Source organism: Alternaria postmessia (assembly GCF_024291825.1).
Source record: "Alternaria postmessia strain BMP 2775 chromosome Unknown scaffold_102, whole genome shotgun sequence".
In the NCBI taxonomy this organism is placed as follows: Eukaryota; Fungi; Ascomycota; class Dothideomycetes; order Pleosporales; family Pleosporaceae; genus Alternaria; species Alternaria postmessia.
In genome coordinates, this window is record NW_026260175.1 from 44,341 (window position 1) to 64,642 (window position 20,302).

The following is a 20,302-nucleotide window of genomic DNA, read 5'->3' on the forward strand; positions in this document are numbered from 1 at the left end:
GCCACTCAAGCCATTACCAAGAATGACTTCAACGGAACCTCATCCCGCTATCGGAGCGCTCGATCAGCTCCAACCTAGCAAACCACACGCCTTCGACCCTTCTGCCGATATCCCCTCACTCAATGGGAAAGTCATTATGATCACGGGTGCGAACAGCGGCATCGGAAAACAGACTGCCATCGAATTGGCTAAGCACAATCCCGCGCAGATCTGGATCGCCGCTCGAAATGAACAGTCAGGCCTCGAAGCTGTGCAAGACGTCAAGAAAACGGGGTCCAGCGTTGACGTGAGATTTGTGTCCCTGGAATTGACGTCCTTTGAGTCGATCAAGGCGGCGGCCAAGATTGTACTTGCAGAAGCACCTCAGCTGGATCTTCTGATGTTGAACGCGGGAATCGTGAGTGTCCAACTTTATTTCATCTCGACGATGGAACTGAACTGATATGCTTCTAGATGGGAGGACCTCCAGGCGTTACGGTGGAGGGATACGAGCTAGCATTCGGCACCAACCACGTCGGTCACGCATTGCTATTTGACATGCTGGTTCCACTCCTCACCAAGTCTGCTGAGACGTCCGCGACCAAGCCTCGAGTAGTTTCCGTCAGCTCGCGTGGCCATGCCTTCGAAGTCCCACCGGGAGGCATCGCATTCTCAACCCTGAAATCAACCCAGTCGGATCTCTCAGGGGTGACGCGTTACACGCAGTCGAAGCTCGCCAATGTGGTGTACGCGCGAGAGATTGCACGGCATCACCCCTCGATCATCTCTGTGGCTATCCATCCAGAGGACGTAGCTACGCAGTTGTTCGACAAGGGTGTGCAGGGCGGTGGACCAGAGATTGAGTACCTCGCGCGAGAAGTGGCGCCGAGAGTGGGCGTGAGCTTGGAGGAAGGCGTCAAGAATGGGCTTTGGGCCATGACCTCTGACGATGTGCAGAGCGGCAGGTACTACGAACCTGTTGGCGTACTGGGCAAGGGCAGCGCCTTGTCTAGGGATAGGGAGCTTGGAGAGAAGCTGTGGAAATGGACGCAGGAAGAGCTTGGGAGCCAGGTCGTTTGAGCACCATATCCCTTTATGATCGAGTAGACATTGTCCTCAAGCAGCAACTCAAGTGCGTGCGTTTGTATCGACTATTTTGAGATAACCATGTCATGATAGAATGTTGTCACTCCGCCATCATCGGTCCATTGCTGACAACGAAGGCTAACTGTATCAGTTGACGCATCCCAAGAACTTATTCGTACGTCATGAATCAGTTTCGAAGATGATTGAGGGCAAGTCTCAAGGCCAGCAAAAGTCTGGGTGTCGGTGACATCAAAGCCGTCTTTCATTAAGCGAGCTGTGAAAGCATCTTGCTCTAATGTCACAATCTCTGCGGCAATCTTGGACATCAACAGGCAGCTCCAGCCGCCCTGGCTGAAGGGGATGGTTTTGAGTAGTCTGACGGCCTGTAATCGAATGCGGCGGTCGCGGCATTTGAGAGCTGTAAAGAACAACGGAGTAGCCAAGTTGTCGCCAAAACTATTGCTCTCGGTTGCAGACAATGAAGGCAACAAGTGCCAGATTTCCACCGAATGCTCCAGTATGGCGAGGAACTTTGCAGTATGGTCCTCATACCCAGATTCTGAGGTGCAGCCTATGTGACCCCACATGATGAGTGCCATTTCGTAATGATTGAGCAGTATTGTGTGTCCAACTTGGCGGTCGCGATCTTTCTTCCTCACGCAGAAGTTTGTAGACTTGTACGTTTTCAGCCAGTCCTGGAGTAAGCCCAGCGCCTGATTGTGGATGTCGACCCTCTTCAGTCGATCCTCACGCTCCGCAGCGGTCATTCGGAGGAAACGCCGCGAGATGAGCAGGATAGCGTGAACTAGTTTGTTCAACGAGTGCCGAGCTTCTTCAATCGATTTGAAGGTGCGTGACGGCACATCCTCAACGGAAGACTGCACGAGGATGTCAATGCCCGGCGAGCTTGTCCCGAGGAACTGCGATTCTAGATGGAGTGATGCGAATCCTTGCATGATCCTGACCTGGTCGATATCCACACTCGGGCTTCTTTTCAGCAAAGTCAACCCATGCATGTTGACACATAGGCTCTGATGAACATCCTTCAACAGCCGCAATCCGCTCTGTAGATGCATCTCAGCCTGCTCAATCCTACCTCTTACCTGCTCTAGCAAAGTGTACAGCAGACAGGAGACTAATGCGAGACCGGACATCGTCTTTCCACCAAGCCCAATCGCGGACTGGAGGTGTCGCAACGACTCATTGTAATGCCTCATGACAAGAAGCTCACATTTCAGCTGCGTGTAATCCGATGCCAAAACGGCGTTCTTATGCGCTGAGCTCAGCGCAATGGCCGCATGCGCGATGACAGGTTCGTTCAGCAGCGTAGGCATAACCAGCGCCGTCCAGAACCCCTCTGCCAGCCGACCACTCAAGTCGTGCACAAGGCGATGGTGAAACCAGTCCAGATATTCCTGGTCTTCATTGCGCAATTTGAGCTTCGCGGCCGGGAAGTGATGGTGCAGCGACGGGGTACACCTCTTTTTGCTACCATAGCGCTCTGCGTACCCGTTTCCTCCTCCACCCCAGATGCCATAGCCCTCACATGTGCGACCTGTGGAGAAACATCGCTTGCATACTGGCTTGAGCTCGTCGCATTTGACTTTCCGGGTTCTGAGACTCGGTCAGATCTCTCTCATGATTTGCAAAGGCCCTATACCTGCAGGTACCACACCCTGAGCGTACTTTTCTGCGACTTGTCATATTCATCGCGTAGATAAAGTCCAAAGGGCCGACTGTAAAATACAAAAGGATGCAACATTCAGAAAAGCGAGGAAACGACAGTATGTTGCTTGTACCGAGACCTGTAAGACGGTCCATCGGCACCTTCGTCATTGGTCAGCTCGCATCTCCTGGGCTTTGATTCGCCAATGCATGTAAGCGTACGAGAGCACCGTCCTCATGTTTGTACGCGCCACAAGAATACAAAATGTGTCTTTGAGTCTGCTGGAGGCCTGATTTGCATAGAGGCTATCATTTGTTCGCGCTGACGAGATCCGTAAACCTCTTTGAGTTTTGTTTCGCTGGAGCGTCGGGATAACCGTGATGCCGTGTTTCTCGGAGTAAACCGACGGATTCAGAATACTCCGATAACCACCAATCATATTCCGACAGCTTATCGCAGAGCCTCAATTCGGACCCTGAACCTGTAATCGCTGTAATCTCAAACAGTATAAGATACCCGCGCCCTCATTCTGCATGCGCTATTCAAGTACTGAGGTGCGCAGTCACTTTGAATTTCCCCGGTCGTTCCAGAGGGGAGTTGCGAAGTCGGTGTGCGAGACCCACTTCTCCGCGGCTTTATCCTGCGGAAAAGTTGCGGAGAGAGGTTGTAGGGCTGTAGGGCGTGGAGGTGTAACCAGATAAGAAGCCAGTTGCACCCGGAGGCGGAGCATAAGTACTGGGCTCCTACGCATCTGTGGTATACCAAGAGTAAGTTGCGTTGCTTTCTCTGTGTTTCTGTATACTGTGACTCAGTCTGCCATCATTATTGTGCAAATTACTGGCGTTTGCGTCGTTGATTTCCATTGTCGCATGCATCAGTCTCCTATCAGTCTTTTTTTTTCCTGCGTCTTCGTCTTCTATTCAGTCTGCTTGAGCATGTCGTCAGCTTTGCATCTCTCCCCCTTGACATTGGACGTCTCTACCAAACACAACAATAACCTTTCTTGACACCCAAGACGCTCCGACCATAACCCGGCAATACCCAGTCGTCAACATACAGCCAGACTAGGTAGATCACGACTCGATCTCAACCTGGGACAGCCGCAGTCGATCGTCCGTAAGACTGCTGTTGTCATAACCATCCCGTCGCTGGCGCCGTCGACATGAAAGCCGACTGCGTCGCGAAAGCGGATACAGCACATCTAAAAAGCCCCACAGAACGCGCCCAATAGTACGAGGCACCAGACGAAATCAGTACGAGCCAGCAGGTACGACGGACACTTTACAGCCACTCAGTCTCACGGTCTCCCTCAATAGAGCAAAAAGCTGTGAAGCTGTCACCAACCCAATCAGTCTTCCGACATAATCCACTCCGCTATGACTTCATGATTGCTGCATTCAAGAATGCCAAACACAACATATATTTGAACAATGTAGGACATTCGCATTGAAATCATGCATATGCATCGCTAAAAGAACAAGACCAGAGCACCATCAAATCAAGCCTCTTCCTCCAACAGCCACTCTTTAGTGACCACCGCTCGAGTTGGAGTTATCCGCGCACGACCAAGGGCTGGTGCCACCATCCTTGTTGTACGAGTCAATGATGCCGACGATCGAACCATACGTACCACCAATGAGGAGGAACGTGCCGGCGACGATGACGAAGATGGACCATGCGACCATGCCCTTCCACTTCCAGTCGCGGTTGGACCGGTGCCAGTTGTCGTACAGCCACATGCAGCCCATGGGCTGGAAGCTCATGAGGGTGCCCAAAAGTGCGCCCACGAGCGAGACGAGGCCACCGAAGACGGGGATCGCAGACGCAATGATGTAGGCAGTCAGGGAGACAGCGCCGGTGAAGCCGAACCAGGTGATCCAGTGCTTAGCGGTGGGGTGGTTGAGATGCTTTGTTCCACGCAGAGTACGGATGAAGAAGTACTTGGCGACGAGCTGTGAGAGATCAGTACATTGTCCGTAAAGAGCAAAAGAGAAGAGAGATTGTGTAACTCACATGAGTGACCAGGATGACGGACGCAAGAAGACCGGGAAGCGCGAGTCCGTAGCAAATCTTCTTCATCAAGACACCGGCGGATCCCAGCGCAGGCGATGCGACGTACGATCCGCAGTAGTAGTACACGACGACACCGATGGCGATGTAGATGGAGGTCATGACGAATTGGCACAGCGACAGGGCCTTGAAGTAGTCCTTGTGGTCCTTCATCTCGGACACGACGTTGAAGTAAGCAGGAATACCGCAGAACGCGAAGACGATACTGGATAGAGCAGCCGCTGCCTCAGCGAAGGTGGGCGACTTGAAGAGCTCAAAGTCAGATTGCCAGGGGCCGAATTGAGGCGCCGCAGAAGGGCGATCCTGGATGCCGACTGAGACGGTGAGGGTAATGACTGTAGTGGTCAGAGCACATTCTTTGGTGTAAAAATACGGGAATACTCACTGGCTGACATGATACCAGCAAGACCAACCCACGCAATCCAAGAAAGCTTTCCCAGGGTCTTGATCGAAGCAAGGCAGAAGCCCACAAAGCAGGCCACAGCCACAAAGATAGCAGTACACGTGCCATGCTCAGACAACGAATTCAATCCGATGGAGATACCTAGCATACCGGAGCCAGCGACGCACGTCCACACTGTTGTTCGTCAGTCCACATGCTCAATTCTGGGGTGTTCTGGAGAACCATGTTTCCATATGGTAAGGACCCACACAAAGCGAACGCCAAACCGAGCACCTCGCGGCCGGCGCGCCCAAACAGCTTCTGCCCCACATCCTCGATACCGTACGTTTCAGGATGACGCATCTTGAATGTGCCGACCATGTAGCCAGACCACAGCGTGATTCCTCCGATGGCAAGCAGCGAAAGGATGCCCGGAATGAGACCCAGGGCATCGAATGCAGCGGGGATAGACAGTACACCGAGACCGATTTGTGTCTTCATCATGATGATGGACGAACCCCACCAGCTGACCTGCTGGGCGTCAATATGCGTTAGGTAAGAATCGCAACATGGAGACATACGCTGCGGTAGTTTGGTCCTCCCTCGACGACCTCACCGAAGACGGCATCAGTCTGGCCTTGCGCGTTGGTTTCCTCGGCCTTGAGCTGGCTGCCATACTCAATGTCGTCGCCCATCTTGTCGTTGGAGAAGCCCATGTCGCTTTGATGTCTGATCCGGGGTATCAATAGGAAATGGCACGCGAGGATGAGTACTGCCTCGAAGGACGACGGTACGCGTTATATGCAGAAATCGTCGGCCCGACCGACATCGGCAGGCACAGACCCAGGAACGATGTGGAGGTCGCCCACGGCGCGCTCATTGTTTCCCCAGGTGCGTAGGGTCCCTCCTTCGCCGTGGTGGACACTGGTGGTTGATGCTTTGCGCGGGCGAATTAGCGTGGAGCCGCCAAAAACCGAGACAGGCTGGCTTGGAGCCGCATCGAGCCGCAAAATTTTGGTGCAGGTACAGCGAGGTTTTGCCGGACTAGGCCCAAGACGGTTAGCCAACTCCATTTTTCACATGGTCGGATGTCGCCAGTGTCAAGCGCCCGCGGACTGCAAGTCGAGTGCGTTCGAGAGCACTCTGGGGGAGCATAGGAGCATGTCGCCATACACCATGTGGCGTGGGCAAGCTTCAACACAGGGTCGCTACACCCAGCTGCGTGTAACGATAAGCACGAGAGCCAGGACCGGAACAGGGACCAAGCAAGTCGGACCAAGTGAAATAGACGCTTATCTTTTGTGGATTTCTGGGCATACGTTGTGGGACGAGGGTCCGTTCAGCTCCGTTCAACAATGCTTTCTGAGATAGCGAATTAACATGACTACGTCATCCTTGTTATATTTTCAAATGAATTGTGTCAATATTGATGGTATGAGTGGGTGCGCATAGAGATAGCAGAGATGGGATGCGCATATATAGGAGGTTGTAGTCGCGTGAGGATGGCGCATGAAGTGACGGTTACAGTAAATCACGTTCCTGTCGCGCGCTCCTTGAGCTGGTCGTTGGTCTCACTGACCCCAATGTATTGTACCTGATAGCCCTTCAACCCCAGGGTCGCACGACTCCTACGCGAAGATTGGCGTCGACTTGTACGGAACGTGCAAAGCGGAGACTAGTCTGGGGTCCACGCTTGCGAATGTCGCTGCTGGAAGATCGGGGAAACTTTGTGGAGTCGAGCAGAATACGGGGCGAGGATGTGGGTTGGGTCGTCTTTGGAGAGGAGGGGCAGTGTGGAGGCGGCTGTGGGCGCTGTGTCTTTCGATGCCAAATGGGTCGCTGATGAGGAAACCGCCGGAGACCGGGAAGACGTTGGTGCATCGCTTGCACAAAGTATCGCGGCGCCGTGGTGATGGCTCTGGGCCGAGGTTCTCGTCGTCGCTTGTGTCGCCATTTGAGGGGAGGACGTTGTCTTCACCATCTAAATGGCCGTTGTCGAGATCGTTTTAGAAGCCGCGCATGCGCCATGATGCGTAAAGGCTTCTGTCTTCGTCGCTGATTACGGGAATTGTGTGTGTGTGTGTGTGTGTGTGTGTGTGTGCGTACGATGTGCTGTTCAGCGGCCGCGATTGCCTGAGGGTCGAGTCGAGAGCGGGGTGACGAAGTTGTCTGCCTTGCGACGCGCACGCTGGATCAGGGTAAGACGACGTTGTAGGCGCGAGCCTCGGTGCTTAGGCGAATCTGACAGGTTGACATCAAGCGCACCCTCTCGTTTCTCGCAGATGTTGGTGGACTGAACATGACCCCGGCAGGCTTCCAGCTCACGGCATGACGCACGAGCACGTGGACGGGTGTACACTATGCGCGAGCCGCGCTAGTGAGTGATCCGCACGAACAAGACGAAAATTTCCCCGCGTTCCTGGCAATAAACTTGTGGGCGCTATAGAGAAACGTCGCATACAATGGTATGACGCTACCAAGGATATTCGGGTTGTGCAGGACAAGGCAAGTACCACACCTACGCAAAGGTGGGTTAAGATGCATGAAGGCCATAGTTGTCGTGACCACGATCTTCCTGCCAGCCACATTTTCGCCACTCTCTTCGCCATGCCTTCGCTGGAATGGAACAATCCAAAGGTCGCGCAGCCTGGTCTTGAACTCTATTGGGATTTCTCTCTCCTGACTACCGCGATAGTGCTTTCGGTTTGGCATACAATGTCATCTGAGCGGACTGTGTTCGCTAAAGCTTGGAAGTTGATAAAAGTGAATAGCGAGCAGACGCGACAGAAGCAGGAACATAAGAACCCATCTACGAAATGGGTCCCATTTCGATTAGACTTGCCGTGACGCACACGTATAATTTCGAGACGCGTGGCGTACACAGCTGTGACACAGATGACAGCACTCCTCTGCGGCCGCTTTGATGAACATAATCCTGGGCAGCTCCGAACACACAACCTAACGCGAAAGCACGTGGACACGTGTGCATCATCCGGGAGCCCTGCGGACAGCGGAAATGTACTTATCTAGTCGCTGAAGACTCAAGCAAGTCGTAAAACCTGAGAGCTATCTCAGTGTGCGGAACGCATCGCGCTCGATTCATGTCTCGCTGATGCGACTTATTTCATGCGTACTTCGGTATACATCGTAAGTAGGGACTCGCAAGATAAGACGTATTACGATGTTCGTTGCCAAGACTCAAGACGCCGACGTCCGTCTTGGAGTTGTCTAGCTACACCGAAGAAGCCGACATTCCACCATCGCACTGCGGACTGCTGGAAATTGGACATACCTTCAGGTTCTTCGGCGCCAGACAACTTCGCTATCTCCGACCTAGACACACTGCCTACCCATGCTGCGTGTGCCAGTCTCTTCGAAACATGTCTTGGGAACATCGTAGCCCCCTTCGTGGAAAATGACGACACCTCGCTCGCAGACGATCAGAGCACGCTCGCCGAACGATATGATATAACCTCGCTCGCCTCCAAGGCCAGCCTGAACTCACCCGTGAACCAGTCCATCGCTGTACCTTTGCTCTCTCGCGTCGATATGAGATATTCAGTACCAAGCCGCCCGTCATCGCCTCAAGCTCGAGCAACACTCCGTCGCATCCATACCCGCACCTTCACTACTTTTCAATGTCCTATCGAGCTCCCGAGCACGTGCTCGATTATAATTGCTGTATGAGGCTCGCGCGCATGCGGGAGGTTCGGCGGTACCTGCTGCGCAGTTCCCGAAATAAGCCCTTAGTCATGCACTTAGTTGCCCACCCGATCTTACCGATGCTCTAGATCTTGTGCATCCTATAGTGACTATCGCGGCGGCCAGCACCCACTGTTCTCTAGAAACCCAAACCGATTCACGAACGTCTTTGCAACGCTTTTGTTTACACATATAATAGAGAGGATCTCGTTGGGAACATATGTCCAGGTCACTGCCACGCGAGGATGCGATAACAATCGGCTAGGGCGGCTTTAAGGCTACTCCGACTCCGCAAGGGGATAATCTAAGATCGTGTCTGTAGCGCATACATTGCGACGCCGCAAGAGCTCACCGCTGTTCGACTCTTCCAACAAGGTAAATTTACGTACGTTGCACCTTTGACTTGGATTAGTATGCAATATATATCCCTGTTGGCCAGAGTCGCTAGCAAATGACCGCTTCATACTGGTGAAAAAGGACCTGCCCGTGCGTATCATCGAGCATTAGGTATATATATGCGTTGATCTCATCGTAGTGTAGGTACCTCGACAATATACCATTGAGAACCCAAGTACAACCGCAGCGTCTTTCCTAACTAGCCATGAAACTCGTTACCTCAATCCTCCTGGCCTTTGCCGTCTCTGCCCAGGCTTCCTGGTGTAACAATGGATGGGGTTTGCCCGCAAACACTGGATGTCCCGACTCCTATGTAAGTAATATGATGACTAGCAGAAAAGCATCCTACTGACTATTCGTAGCCCCACTCCTTCTGCGTAAGTTTATAGATTATCAAAAAGAAAATGATTCAAGTCGTAATACCCAGACAGTGCGGAGACGGTGACGACGCTAGATTTCCTCATGAGAGAACTTGCGCACAGCCCGTGAGGAATGGACTGTACGTCCAGGATAGTTGTAGCGGCGGTGTAAGTCTCAAGTGTAGCTATCGAAAGAAACGAACGACTAACAGCTATGTGATTAGTTTATCAAATGTGTTCGTATCCTAAAACTCGATCTATCTGTCCTATACTAATACGCCTAGTGCTAATTACACTACTACCATGCAACACTATAGAGCTACAACTACAAAGTACAATAGACTGTTCTACTTGTGCATCCTTTGATTCTTGTCGCGGCGACTCTCGATCTTCGTGTCTCATGAACCCGAACTGATTTCACGAAAATTGTCACCGCTAGAATCGTTGTCGTGCAGGCTGGGTCGACTAAGACTCTCGCATTAAATGTTTCCTGTGCAGCTGACGGCGAGAGCAAGATGCGGTCGGCTCACGACAAATCACAGCGCCACGAGTACGACGTTCCGTTGAGCCATCTCCACTTAGCAGGCATTCAACACGAGCACGTCAGTGAACGTTGTCAACCAGACCACTTATTGCAACTGTCGGAGGGATGCCCTTTGTGTCTCCATAATCTTGGCCTTCGGTGCGGCTGGCCTATCATAGCGCCGCCTAAACGAACGCATCCATCGGCAAGCTATGTAGTCACGACACTAGGAGCTTGGAAAACCCGGAACCGCGGCTTTCACGTTTCGCGCGGACTTTGAAATAAGCCTGACGTGGTTTCTTAGAGCCTTCAAAAGACAGATCCAACGCCTTGAGATACCTTTCGCATCCGTGGGTTGGTTTTCTAGGTTATCACGAAAGTAAGCTACTACTAAAGAATAGTATCCAGACCCACAAATCAAGTCTGTCTTCTTATCACCTGAATCATGTCGGAATATAACACCAGAGAAGCTGTTCTGGCGCTTGGCAACACACAGTAAGATCCCCTTAATTGATACAGATTAAGTAAGAATGATTGTTCTGACCAAGTGCCGCATTGTGATCAGCCCAGAATTTGAAGAGGTATAGTGATCATTCGACTGCGTTTCTCAGTTGCTAGCTAATCTAGAGAAAGTTTCTGGCCAAGGTTGACTGTCTTCCTAGCCCTCGGTTCTCTGACGCGGTCGCAGAGTTCAAGCTCAACCCGCCTCCTACCCCGCCGACCACAGACATCGAATATCCCAAATTGATCCCAATGCGCGATGGTAATCAGAGCGAGCTACGTATCTATCTGCCTGTCGGACGATCTTCAACTCCTCGAGGAATGTTTGTCCTCATTCACGGTGGCGGTTTCTGCCTTGGGAAAAACTTCTCCCTTGGTTATCTAGCACGACCTATTGCAACTCTATATAACCTCACTGTCGTCTGCCCATCCTACCGTCTTGCTCCCGAGCACAGGTTTCCTGCCGCGCCGCAGGACATGTGGGATTCTCTCAAGTGGTTGAGTCAGGACATACATGCCAAGGAGCTCGAATGCGATCTCTCTCTAGGCTTCTACATCGGTGGTGTCTCTGCTGGCGGTACTCTTACTGCCGTCATGGCACAGCGATGGGCTTCTGAGGGGTGTCAGCCTCCACTGACGGGAGCATGGGTGAGCGTCCCGTGCGTCTTGGAGAAAGAGATTGTCCAGGAGCAGTACCAAAGCCTCTACCTCGCTAGAGATCAGAATGCCAGATCTTTGGTCTTCAATCAAGACACCTTGGAGTACATCACTAAAGTGTGGCACCATGACAGGTTCTCGCCAGACTTTTCTCCTTTCCAGGCCGATAACCCGCATAGGGGGATGCCGCCAGTTTACATACAAGTTGCAGGCAAGGACCCCCTTCGTGATGATGGGTTAATTTACGAAAAGGCGCTGCGTGCGCACGGTGTAAAGACCAAGTTGGATGTATATCCCGGTCTGCCCCATGGATTTGAAGCCATTTTTCGGGATCTTCAAGTCTCACGAAAGAGCATGATGGATACTTTGATGGGCATTGGTTGGCTCACGGGGAAGGAAGTTGATGTTGTTTTGTGCGAGCCCTTGATAGAAGAATCCTATCGCTTCCCAGTAAGAGTAATGTAAATTGCATTCTGTTTTCCATTTCGTTGTGCCTTATCGCGTCGCTCTTGCAAGCTGACTTCAACGCCCTCGCTCGCGTCATGGGACTGCTAGTACCGCATATGTCTGCGAAATACTGTCGTCACCAGGGCAACAGGTCTAGTATTAACTGCACTACACCTGTTGAAAAAACTATAACTGCCTTCTACAACCACTCAAAGCAGGGTGATGGTTTTTGAATCTGGGTAGTGAGACGCGGTCAGCGACTTATCGTGGTGGAACGTATCCAGAATCTTGCCCTCGCAATCCTTGCTCGTCGATTCGATGACTCTGTACACAGAGAGCGCCCCCACTCTCCTGTAGGTTGATTCATCAGTGTTCACCGGTTTGACCGCAATGCCAGTATGCGGAGTGATCATGACCACTTCACAAGATTCGTACACGTCAATATCAAAGTACACGCTCCCATCTGCGAGCCTGTCATCTGTCATGCGAACCTTACACTCTCTCCTTTCACTTGATTGCTGCGGCACTATGTCGAACACAGCAGCGACCGGTGCTCTTATCCTCACAAAACCTTTCGTTAACTCCCCAAGTCGGTTGACTCCCTTGGGCGTGACATCGCAGTCTAGCAGTTCTGCACACACTCCCTTACCAGGATCGTTTTCGAGAAGTGTGTATATCACGACTCCCTCGACGGATGCGAAGGACCAGGTTGGAGCCCTCCAAGGTATAGCTCTCTGTGGCGGCTTTGGAAACAAGACGTACATATCCCATTCGGGTTGTTGCAAGCGCCATAGTAAGCCGTGCAAGAACCAGCGTTTCCATATGCCAGCGACACAGATATCTCCAGTCAGCTCTTCTAGCGCCGAGATGACACCAGAGAGTGCGGGAAGCTTATCGGATTGGAAGGACATGTTCCGGGATGTGTATTCTTCAATCAAGACGAACCAAGCCCTCTGTGCTAGATCAGAAGCCATAACGTCATCGTAACGATGGCTTCGTCTCGTCTCGTCAATGTGCGGTGGGTTTTCCAAGTTCCTGACAAAGCTCCTGAGTCCATGGGCAATGCTTTCCAAAAAGATCTCTCTACGGACTGAGTCTTCATATCCATCTTCGGTATTGGTCTTCTCCGAGCATTCCCAGAGCATCTTATAACTAGCAAACTGTATTGTGCGGGGCGCTAGTATACGTTCTTGCAGGACCCAGACTCGGCTCAGAAGAGGTTCTTCCTATCTTGCGTCAGCTTCCAGGAGTGCAGGGCGAGCGACTCAAGGTTGTGGACGCACCTTTCGCATAGTGATTGACTCATCAACTATCGATTCCATAGCCCCCGGTGACATGGTCAAGTCGTCGTAGTAGAAATACAAGTCAAACGACCCTTCGTCATCTGCGAAGGAGACGACGCGACGTTCTCTGGCCTTGCGCGCATGCAAAAAGCCTTCGCCGCAGTGACTCGCACGCGTAGCAGCAAGAGTTAGGTACGCATTACTGTATACATCAGCCATTCGAGAAGCCTCTCTCTCCCAGTCAGCTTTATCGTCTTGAACGATGCACAGACAGTCTGCCCAAAGATAGCGAATGCCTAGATATCTAGTGAGAAATATCGCGTCTCGAAGAGTTTCAGGAAGTTGCATGTATTTGATGCCCCCGTCTTTTGTATGCTTTTCCAGGTTCGTAGAGGTCGTAGTATATGGCAGGGCTTTACCCCAGCAATAGCTCAATGCGATGTATTGGCCTTGACTATCTGGACCATTCTCCACAAGCTTGAGTGTTGCATCCGTAAGCAGGGCACGTGGATCACCTGCGACACCCTCCAAGTCATTTCCTTCCGGTAGTGAATGGAGGTCCAAGAGGCGTGTGGGCAACTGAGCATCGCTATTTGTTGATCGTTGGCATTTTGGATGGTGGTTGTTGCAATCTTTGACCCATGTTGCCATCTTGCCAAGCACGTAGGGATGCAATGAGTCCTCGATGATCTCGTGCCTGTTAAAGCACTTTGCTACGGAGCTATCTGGAAACCACGCATCAACTGCAGCTCACGTGCCTAGATCAAATGACCGTACCTGGAGTTGTGTTGTACCAGAAGTTTCCACTTAGACGCACTTCTGGCTTTGTGTTTCCCAGATACACAGTTACGTGCGGGAGTGCTCGGGCCTGTAGCCATAGGCTTCTTATGTCGCCGTCCTTGTAGTTGTTATGATAATGGTAGCTGCTGCTCAGATGGCTGGAGATGACTTGGCAGAAAGCGCAGTTCCTGGCCCCATCCTGTAATCCGGCAAGGCTCTCATGCCATCTAACAAATGGATACTCGTCTTCTCTATTGGTCACAGCCCATGGTAGTTGAAACCACTGGAACTTGTCGTGTACGGATGTATCGCCCTGAAGAAGCCTCAAGATATTGCGAATCGGCAAGGACTGACATGTATCACAGAAAGTCATCTCTGCCTCGAGAATCGTGCGAGATGCTGTGATGAGCGAGGTACGAACAAGCTTGACGAGGGCGCGTAGAGGGATGTGCCCCACCTAACATATCAACACGACTGATAGGCGAAAGTCAGCTTCATCCTACAAGCTAAGGCGAAAGATGCATCGCAACCAGTCATTTTCATGAACTCGATCCGTCGCAAAAGTGCTGCAGAATGAACGACAAGGTGATGACATGCACCTTGAGGCATAAAGGCAGTGATTTCGCGAACCAAGCGCACTCGCGAACAACGCTTGGTTGACATTGCGGTTGCCAGTCATGGCGTGAATCTCAGTGTTGGTGGGAGGTGCGGGTGCGGGTGCGGGGCAAAGGACCCGCGACCCGCGCTGTAAAGATCACCACCTGCGATTGATACTACGCGCATCAAAAGCCGTCGCGATGGTGGACCTCGCAGCTTGCTCCGTCGCAACAATTCAGCATGCGATACAACACGAATTCATTGTACGAAGCTCGCACCACACTTCGATAGCCTCCCAGCGTCGCTACCTGTCTTTGAAGACTCTGGGCCGCTCCACGCCGCGCTCGCCATTTCACGACGAAGGCCGCCGCCACTCACGGTTACCGCAAACCGAACAATAGACAGGGAGGGTGTACAATCAGAAGGTCTAGGTACAGCTATGGGGAGAGTCAGGCGTCCCAACAATACGGGTCCGGTACGGTCGCCTTGCGCGTCGCGCGACGTTCATAGACCGTAACCACGTCGGGTTGGTCGACCTGGCGCTCGACCATCTTCGCATTGGGGACTCGCAATGGCTGAGGTATCGAATACTGAATCATATACTCCTGCAAGCGACTTGCACAGAGTCAGTCTGCCTCTGTTAGCCGCATTCCATGTGGTCGCCATTGCCTACAGACTTTCGTCACAACATTATCAGGCGGGATGCAACCGAGCATGACGTACATCGTCAATTACGAGCATGCTGCAACGAACTTCAACCCAGTGCTCCTCCCCCAGGACATGCACCTCTTGATCTCTGTGTATATATTTGGCAGGCGTGCTGGTCTTTCGCAGGAAGGACTGGTGATGGTATCATACGATGGAAGCATGGCCGGCGTACAAGCTAATTCAGGGGTACAGCCGTTAGCGTCGAGCCTCATGTCCACAGTCAGTCCATGCGGCTTGCATCGCGAAAGCCGGTGCACAAGGGTATCGGCAATTGTCGATAGTATCCTTCCAATGGTGTTAGGCGTCTGCGGTCTAGCCCGAAGCGACGATTAGCTTTGAGCTTCATACCGCAATTTGCACATTGCGATACGCCAGTATTCGAGGCTGCTCGATGACCGAAGCGAATATAGCGCGCAAATTGCAAGGCTGATGGGAAACTACCTTTTCTAGTCAAGTCAGGGTCACGTGCATGGCATAGCTTCGCTTCGGCCTGCACAATTCATGCACTTCGGCTATACGCCGTCAGTCCCCAGCACAGGCATTGTTGTCCTTGATGTCCATATCAGTGTAGTCGCTCTGCCGTCGCTCTCCCCGTGTTTCTAGACCAACATGTCTACGTTGTTAGCTTCTCATCTCAGCTACACAGAGTGCGCCTTCGACCGCCATGGCGTACGCATCGCGAACTCAGCAATACTCGTCGCCAGTACCGACAAGTTAGACCCGTAACTACCACTCGGGCATGGCGACGCCATCTCGTATCCAAACCAGCACGACGAGAGGAAAGATGGTATATGAGTTCCACCACCGCCGTAAGAAAGAGACCAAGAATAGCCTCCTCTACATTCGTTTACATCCGGGATCGCCAACTTCGAGATGCGTTACTCCTTCGCCGCCTCCACCCTTCTTGGCCTTGCCGCCGCCCTTCCCCAAAGAATCAATATCGACGCTGCCTTAGCTGTCCCCACTCCCTCGATCCTGGGTCCTAAGATCGAGGACACGAAGCCTGCTGAGCCTACTTACAACCCCACTGCCGCTGCTTCTGTTGTTGCCGCCGTTGTTGAGAGCGAGGGTATTATTCAAAAGCGTGACAGTTTCACGGTGGGGAAGCGTGATGCTTGTAATACGCAGCCTCTTGGGTAAGAAGCTTACGAAAACATGGACAGCATTTATCTGACTTTTCCAAAGTAACGGCCCTACTATCTCACCTGACACTGCCGCGGCATTCTCCTCGGCTGCTGAGTTGAGTGAGATTGCTCGAAATGCTGGAACTCCGTCCGGTTACCAGCAGTCCTTTGTAGACAAGAGCGGAAGCTCTCAACAGATTGGCTACTTGACCTACAAGACTTACCAGACTTACGACGTTCAGGGCTGTGCTGATGCCTGCGACGGCGAGAAGTACTGCCTTGGCTTCAATATCTACTTTGAACGCGACCCATCTCTTGAGCCTGGACCCAATTGCCCTAACCCCCCTTCCACCAACAACATCAAATGCTCTCTCTATGGATATCCTGTCGCAGCCAAGGCTGCCACAAATATGGGCCAGTGGCGTCAAGACTTCCAAGTCGTCATTGCTGGTAGCAACGGTTATACCAAAACCAACAAAGGTCTGCCAAACGCGGAGGACTTCAAGGCTCCGACCAGTCTACCAGCAGCTATCAACGCGCCCCTCGATAACGGCTATGATACTTACAACGGCATGCGCCTTTTCAACGATAACCCATTCGACCCTACACTCTGTGCTGCCGCATGCAAATCCCAAACGGAATACGATATGGCACATCCCAACTCTGATGGCACTTACAAGCCTTGCAACTTCTTCACCTCCTATATCCTCACTCAGAATGGCGTCCCCCTTGGCACTTACTGCGCTTTCTACACACGCTCCTGGGACCCTAGCTACGCCGTTAACACTGGCTACTATGCCGGCGACGATGAGTACAAGGTAATCAACGCTGGCTCGTACGAAATCACTAGTCCCAACCTTTCGCCATCGCCATCGCCATCGCCATCGCCATCGCCTTCACCATCGCCATCTGCTGTCGATGTCACTCCAACCCCAACCCCAACCCCAACTCCGACTCCCACACCTACTCCCGTCCCGGCGCCGCCCGTTGTCTGCGGAGCCACCAACCTCAGACGAAGCGCCATGACATACCAAAAACTCATCCGCATGGGTGACGGCTCCAATTTCGACCCTGCTCTCTGCCAAAGGTTCTGTCGCAGCATAGGTACCTGCCGCAGCTTCGGCGTTCAAGCTTACAACTGCGAACTGTATGGTCCCTCTGTCGCTCAGGTTCGATGGATTAGCGATGCTGATGGCCCGGCAACGAGCGTGTCATACAAGTTTTATGACATTGGGTGTGCGTTGTAGCCAGTGGTATTTCGACAACGGTGCTTTGAAGATCTAGTGCTGCCGTAGGCGTTGCCTTTTGAGGAAACTATTATCGATCTTGCTTTAATGCGCTTGTTCTGCTCTATATTCGTTTCCTAATACTTCTTACCACCTCTTCTTTATTGTCACTTATACAACGCATCTAATACCATATTCGTAATAGAATGTCTAATGTAGTGATTCCCTCGTCTTGCCTAGGCAAGCGAATAGAGAAGAATAGACAATTAGAGCTCTTTAACATCTTCGTCTTCCCTGTAATCAACGTCGCGTATTACTAACAAGAGATAGAAGTACATATCTCGCTACAGAAAAGCTCAGCTGTCGTCATAGAGGAAACCTAGTTCGTGCTTAAGAACTTCTAATTTCAAGTGTCTTCAGCGCCTCACAAAACTGCAGCACAACAACGTCAGTCACCATAGAGCCAAAGGCCCGATAGTGGTGAATCAACGCCCGCTCTTTATCAATAAGCGTCTGAAAGCGCAGCGTATCCGTTAGATCCCAAACCTCCCTCTGTGCTTGCTTGCGGTCTACATGGTACTCATACAGAGTGAGTTGCATTGTCAAAGAATAAGAAGGAGACGCTTTGTTATATGATAGCAGACCGTCACTAAACTGCTTGTTGTTGTAGTGGCTCACATCATTTTGAAAAGCCGTCTCGTTACCAGGATCGCCTGGTTGATGTGTGATGGCAGCCCAAGTGTTGAAGTTGTAGATAACCCATGCCCACTAACCCTACCTAGCATCATAGTTTGGAAACAAGCGGAGAGTGTAGGGTTGTAGGAGATATCATTTAGAGATTCGCAGCCATGTCCAAAAACCTCGAACTACAGTCTCCAAATAAAGAGAGAAGTGGTCAGCTCGTTGGGGCGTCCGCACATTCGGCGAAGTTGTTTCCAGTCTTACGCGCTCACATAGTCGATAATCATAACCCGAAGCTCGTCCGCGAGACGACAAGGTATCGCAGAGTGATCATTCGTGGCTAGAGTAGTTATACACGATGATATGTAATGCATGTTTGAGAAGATGGGGATGGCTAGCTGGATCAGCTGGCTTTAGTCATCACGGGGCGGCGTCTCAAGCGAACTGGTCATCAGAGCTCGACGCATACACTCTCACTGCAGGTTTCGCTTCCTGTATGTCGCTTGCCTGTTCACCTCTGTCTTGTCCAAGACCTGATTCCAGTGCGAGACGCGCGCATCACGAGCTGCCCTTCAACGAGAGGCGAGCAAGATCAAGGGTGAATCTAACGATAGGGTATAGTGCTTGATATTGCGACTTGTAGATCATAAGAAGGTCAAATAGCATAAACCATACATCAAATACTCAAATCCGGTCCAATTCATTGCTATCTGTAGTCATTCCACTGTCAAGGGGGCAGGGATATCGCCCTCCGCGTTTCTCCCAACTTGCTACCCTTGTCCTTCGTACTGTGGGGGCATTGATGACTACACCACCTCTTATCCATCATGTTCAACCTATCCCAAGCCTTGACCACTACCTCGTCAGCGTGTGCCTTCACATCCACTTCTGCCTCATCTTTCCCCTCGACTAGACGCTCCTTGAACTCCACCAACTTCTCGTTGCAATCTTCATTGAAGGCGGCGATATGATCCTCCTTGAGCATAGCAAAATCAAGCCTCGTGTCATCAAGGTGTTCCTCGAATTCAACGCTAGCTGAGTTATGAAGCTCGGAGACTTGCTCGTAGGCTTCATCGAGGGCATCAGTCAAGAATTTTTGAAGGTGGGTCTTGGTAGCAGTGCTTATAACAGTCCTGATGACTGCCGCCGGCGTGGGTTTCTTGTTCAAAGTTCGATGGTGTTGTGCGAGCGTGTCCGCGCTCTGGCTGGACCGTGGTGTCGGCGACAAAGAAGGCGACGGTGAGGGGTCAGCAAACATGCCTGGAAGAAAGTCTTGCAGAATGCTGGGAAGTTGTTCGCGCAGCATGTCCGGAAGCACTTTCTGGACAGCGGATGTGACAATGTCTTGGAAAATATCCACTTGCACGGTGGCGGTGGACGAAGGTGTGGACTTTGAGCTAGGCGACGATCCGGAAGAGGCATGTTCTGTTGGCGACGGCACGCATGTGGGATCTTGGAGGAGGCGCTTCGGTGGAGGAGAGTCGGGTGTCAAGCTAGTGCGAGCTAGACGATGCGCGTCAGCAATATGTTGGTGCTGTGTCCGACTAGAAGACTTACTATGTCTCGAGCGCTTGTTTGACACTTGCGCATACGAAGGCGGGGCGTCATATATCGCGTCTTCGAAACGAGGGGCTCCAGCTACCGCGTCCTCAATTGAAGGTACAGCTTTGGACGTCCAGTCTCCAGTGGGACGATGAGGTCCAGATTTGGAACCCTGAATAGAGCTGAGGATTGACCAGTCTGCCTGCTGATACAAACGGGCGAATTGCGGGATGACCAGAACTCCAGTGAGTTGCCGGGAGGCCTCGACAGCACTTCGAAGCCTAGCAAGGTTTTTCTTCCCAAGCCAATTTGTGTCGAACACAATGCGCACATCTGTCGCCCTGGCCAATGTTGAGAGCTTGTGGAAACTATTTTCAAGGCTGGACATCCCATTGCCAAAACTGTGAGGGCACCATACAGAACAGGGTGTTTTGAGTGTCAGCGACAGTGTTCGCAGCCGGGGTTGCCCATGCCGTGCGATGTCGTGCAACGACCCATCTGGGAGGGAAATATCAACATCTCCAAGTGAGGTCTTGCCAGGCATAAGATTGTCACCTTCATAGCGAAGGGTAAAGAGTTGCTTGTCGTCAAAG

The 20,302-nt window shown here is 51.9% G+C and overlaps 6 protein-coding genes across 6 annotated transcripts; 2 read left to right on the plus strand and 4 right to left on the minus strand.

Moving 5' to 3' along the window:
* Positions 1-22: 22 nt before the first annotated feature.
* J4E82_009835 (uncharacterized protein) lies at positions 23-1,059 on the plus strand (the record flags this gene model as incomplete). Its single annotated transcript, XM_051736056.1, has 2 exons — positions 23-397; positions 454-1,059. 2 exons carry the CDS (start codon positions 23-25, stop codon positions 1,057-1,059), a joined length of 981 nt encoding a protein of 326 aa, XP_051584180.1.
* A 71-nt stretch (positions 1,060-1,130) lies between these two features.
* On the minus strand, positions 1,131-2,769 carry J4E82_009836 (uncharacterized protein; the record flags this gene model as incomplete). Its single annotated transcript, XM_051736057.1, has 2 exons — positions 1,131-2,679; positions 2,726-2,769. 2 exons carry the CDS (start codon positions 2,767-2,769, stop codon positions 1,131-1,133), a joined length of 1,593 nt encoding a protein of 530 aa, XP_051584181.1.
* A 1,488-nt stretch (positions 2,770-4,257) lies between these two features.
* Positions 4,258-5,899, minus strand: J4E82_009837 (uncharacterized protein; the record flags this gene model as incomplete). Its single annotated transcript, XM_051736058.1, has 5 exons — positions 4,258-4,683; positions 4,745-5,136; positions 5,187-5,378; positions 5,453-5,714; positions 5,765-5,899. The coding sequence occupies 5 exons, from the start codon at positions 5,897-5,899 to the stop codon at positions 4,258-4,260; spliced, it is 1,407 nt and encodes a 468-aa protein (XP_051584182.1).
* A 6,078-nt stretch (positions 5,900-11,977) lies between these two features.
* On the minus strand, positions 11,978-13,060 carry J4E82_009838 (uncharacterized protein; the record flags this gene model as incomplete). Its single annotated transcript, XM_051736059.1, has 2 exons — positions 11,978-12,994; positions 13,052-13,060. 2 exons carry the CDS (start codon positions 13,058-13,060, stop codon positions 11,978-11,980), a joined length of 1,026 nt encoding a protein of 341 aa, XP_051584183.1.
* Positions 13,061-16,009: 2,949 nt separating this feature from the next.
* J4E82_009839 (uncharacterized protein) lies at positions 16,010-17,507 on the plus strand (the record flags this gene model as incomplete). The annotated part of the gene is made up of 2 exons (XM_051736060.1): positions 16,010-16,272; positions 16,322-17,507. The coding sequence occupies 2 exons, from the start codon at positions 16,010-16,012 to the stop codon at positions 17,505-17,507; spliced, it is 1,449 nt and encodes a 482-aa protein (XP_051584184.1).
* A 1,387-nt stretch (positions 17,508-18,894) lies between these two features.
* On the minus strand, positions 18,895-20,097 carry J4E82_009840 (uncharacterized protein; the record flags this gene model as incomplete). The annotated part of the gene is made up of 2 exons (XM_051736061.1): positions 18,895-19,670; positions 19,725-20,097. 2 exons carry the CDS (start codon positions 20,095-20,097, stop codon positions 18,895-18,897), a joined length of 1,149 nt encoding a protein of 382 aa, XP_051584185.1.
* Between the last annotated feature and the right edge of the window lie 205 nt (positions 20,098-20,302).